General features: G+C 29.2%; 1 protein-coding gene across 1 annotated transcript in view; it reads left to right on the forward strand.

Annotated features, from left to right (window-relative positions):
* Positions 1-1,709: 1,709 nt before the first annotated feature.
* The window catches only part of LOC106334092 (probable 2-oxoglutarate-dependent dioxygenase AOP1.2), a 1,408-nt gene continuing 326 nt past the window's right edge, over positions 1,710-2,791 (forward strand). The window contains exons 1-4 of the mRNA XM_013772439.1: positions 1,710-2,092; positions 2,181-2,331; positions 2,407-2,517; positions 2,583-2,788. Of these exons, the coding sequence (XP_013627893.1) occupies positions 1,710-2,092; positions 2,181-2,331; positions 2,407-2,517; positions 2,583-2,788 (851 nt within the window). The remainder of the gene's footprint in view (positions 2,093-2,180; positions 2,332-2,406; positions 2,518-2,582; positions 2,789-2,791) is intronic.

A 2,791-nucleotide genomic window follows, 5' to 3' on the forward strand; every position in this document is an offset into this window, starting at 1 on the left:
ACAATACTGTTCACTTTTTTCAAGAATGTGTTCGATGGAAAAAATAATTTTTTATGTCATAATTTGTTTAATGTCCAATCCGATCAACCGATGATGTATTAATTATAGTTTTGTTCCATTATTTTTAATAAAAATTGATCCGATCCATCGGAAAGAAATTATATAATAACAACAAAAAATATTTTATATATATAAATAAAATGATCGCATATATAAAAAAAAACTATCGATAATATATACAAATAAACTCACCCTGCGCAAGGCGCAGGTCTTATCCTAGTATATATTATTTGAGAAGCATTGCAATATTTTTTTGTAGCCATGTGTCATCACTAGAATGATTCTTAGAATCCTTAGAGAAATAAGTTGGTCCATTTAAAAATATAATAAGCTTTTTATTAAACCATAATAAATACATTATTAATGTGATTCATTATTTCCTTAAATAAGATTACGGAATTGCCTAATGTGACTAAAATATATACGACAATTAATGATTTTGAATAATAAAGAATTAATAAAAATAAGTGTGTATTATAATTATATTTGTTTAATTTTAAGCTATTAAAATAAATTAAAAAATCATAGTAACCATATAGTAAAAAAATATATTATATTTTAAATTTTTAAAAACGAATATAAATTACTAAAATTGTTAAAAGTTTCACATTCAAATTTTGTGATCTATAATTTAAAACTTTTGTTATGACATGATACAAATAATTGAAAAATAATATAAGTTGAAAGTCTCATTTAATAAGTACCAAAAATAAAAGATATATAAATATATGTATCATTTTAAATTAAACTATATGCCATATAAAAATACATAAATATCGTAATTTTGAAATTTACTTTGAACAGTTTTTTGATAAAAAATTTGAAAAAATATTGACAACTTAATTTTTTAAAATATTATAAATTACTTAACCATTATTTCCACAGTGAAAATTTTGTTATCACTATTTTAGACTTTTTGTTATAACAGATACAAATGATAAAAAAAAAAAATTTGAGCAAAAAGCATCATCTAATAAATATTAATATTAACATATACCATATATATGTTACTATCATTTAAATTTAATTATATATCATATCAAATAAAAAAATATTTTTTTGATTTATTAAATTTATTTATATGTTCATACCAATTTAATTATATAAGTAGTAGATAATGACTTTTTAATTATTCAATATATATTTATTATTTCATAATATGCTATAAACATATAATATATAAAATAATTTATATATATAATGTTCATTCCGTGCAAAGCGCGGGTCTTAACCTAGTATACATAAAAGGGAAAGATTAATGCTCAAAGTGGTAATATTGTTGTACGGATCTGCATGGCATCCCATTGAGCAAAATAATTATGTTTTATAAATCTGAATATTATCTGAATGGTGCTCTACTTAAAAAGTTTCATTTTCAATAAGATATGATAAAAGTTCAGTTTTAAGTTACTTGAGCCAATCAAACTGTTCTAAAGTTGTATGTTACACTAAAAAGAGTGCGAGAAATTGCGATCTTCCAACATTAAAAAGATGTAAAACTAAAGAGTGTTGTCAGAAACCATAAATATATAATGAGACGTAAGATATGATAATATTATTAAAAGTATCAAGTGGTTTTTTCAAAACCTTATATAACTGCACATAGAGAGACATCTAAAACATAAGAAGTTTACAAAAGAGAGAAAAAAATGGTGAGTTTGGAAACTACTCCTGCTCTTCAGCTCCCGGTCATTGACTTCACAAGTCCAAACTTAAAACCAGGAACAGTGGAGTGGGACTCAGTGAGAGGCGATGTCCGGAGAGCTCTAGAAGAGTATGGATGCTTTGAGGCCTTGTACGATAAAGTCCCTGTCCAACTTCGAGAGGCGGTTTTCAATGTTTCTGAGGAGGCTTTCCAGCTACCTTTAGAGACTAAACAGAGAGTTGTGTCAAAGAGAAAATACAGAGGATATGTAGGTCAGATTCCAACTTTGCCTCTTTTCGAAGTCATGGGCGTTGACTTTGCAGAAAATGAAGATAAAGTCAACGAATTTACTCGTAAGCTCTGGCCTCAAGGCAATGCAAGTTTCAGGTTTGGATCTTTTAACATTTTTTTTTTATTTAATTTGTTTGGATCAGTTTGAAACAGTACAAACCCTAACATTTCTCCGTTTCTGCAGCGAGGCAGTCATGTCATTCACGGAGAAAGTATCAAAACTTGACTTAATGACCAGAAGAATGATAATGGAGAGTTTTGGGATCAGTGAAAAGTACATAGACAAAAATTTGAAGTCGACGAAATGCCTCATGAGAATGATGAAGTACCAAGGAGTTGAAGAAGAAACAGAGGAAGAGTTGGGTATGGAAGTTCATACAGACAGAAACATGCTCACCATACTTTGCCAGAACGATGTAAAAGATGGTCTCGAGGTAAGGGCTAGGGATAATAAGCACTGGATTAAAGCCAATCCTTCCCAGGATTCTTCGTTCATTGTTCTTGGCGGAGCTACACTACATGTAAGTTTAAAACCAAATATCGTTTGTGGTCTACGTTTTCTTTGATGTTTATGATAAATGTTCAGGTACTTCTGAATGGTCGGGTGGTTACGGGTGTTCACCGAGTGATGAGGACAGGAACTAAAACAAGATTCTCAGCTGGATTGTTCTCTGTTCCTAAAAAGGACCATTTGATATATGCACCAGATGAAATCGTTGATGCTGAGCATCCTCGCTTGTTTAAGCCATTTGATTTTGAAGCGTACTTTCAGTTTACCACTGAGGGACCTGGAAG

Source organism: Brassica oleracea, chromosome C3, assembly GCF_000695525.1.
Source record: "Brassica oleracea var. oleracea cultivar TO1000 chromosome C3, BOL, whole genome shotgun sequence".
Taxonomy (NCBI): domain Eukaryota; kingdom Viridiplantae; phylum Streptophyta; class Magnoliopsida; order Brassicales; family Brassicaceae; genus Brassica; species Brassica oleracea.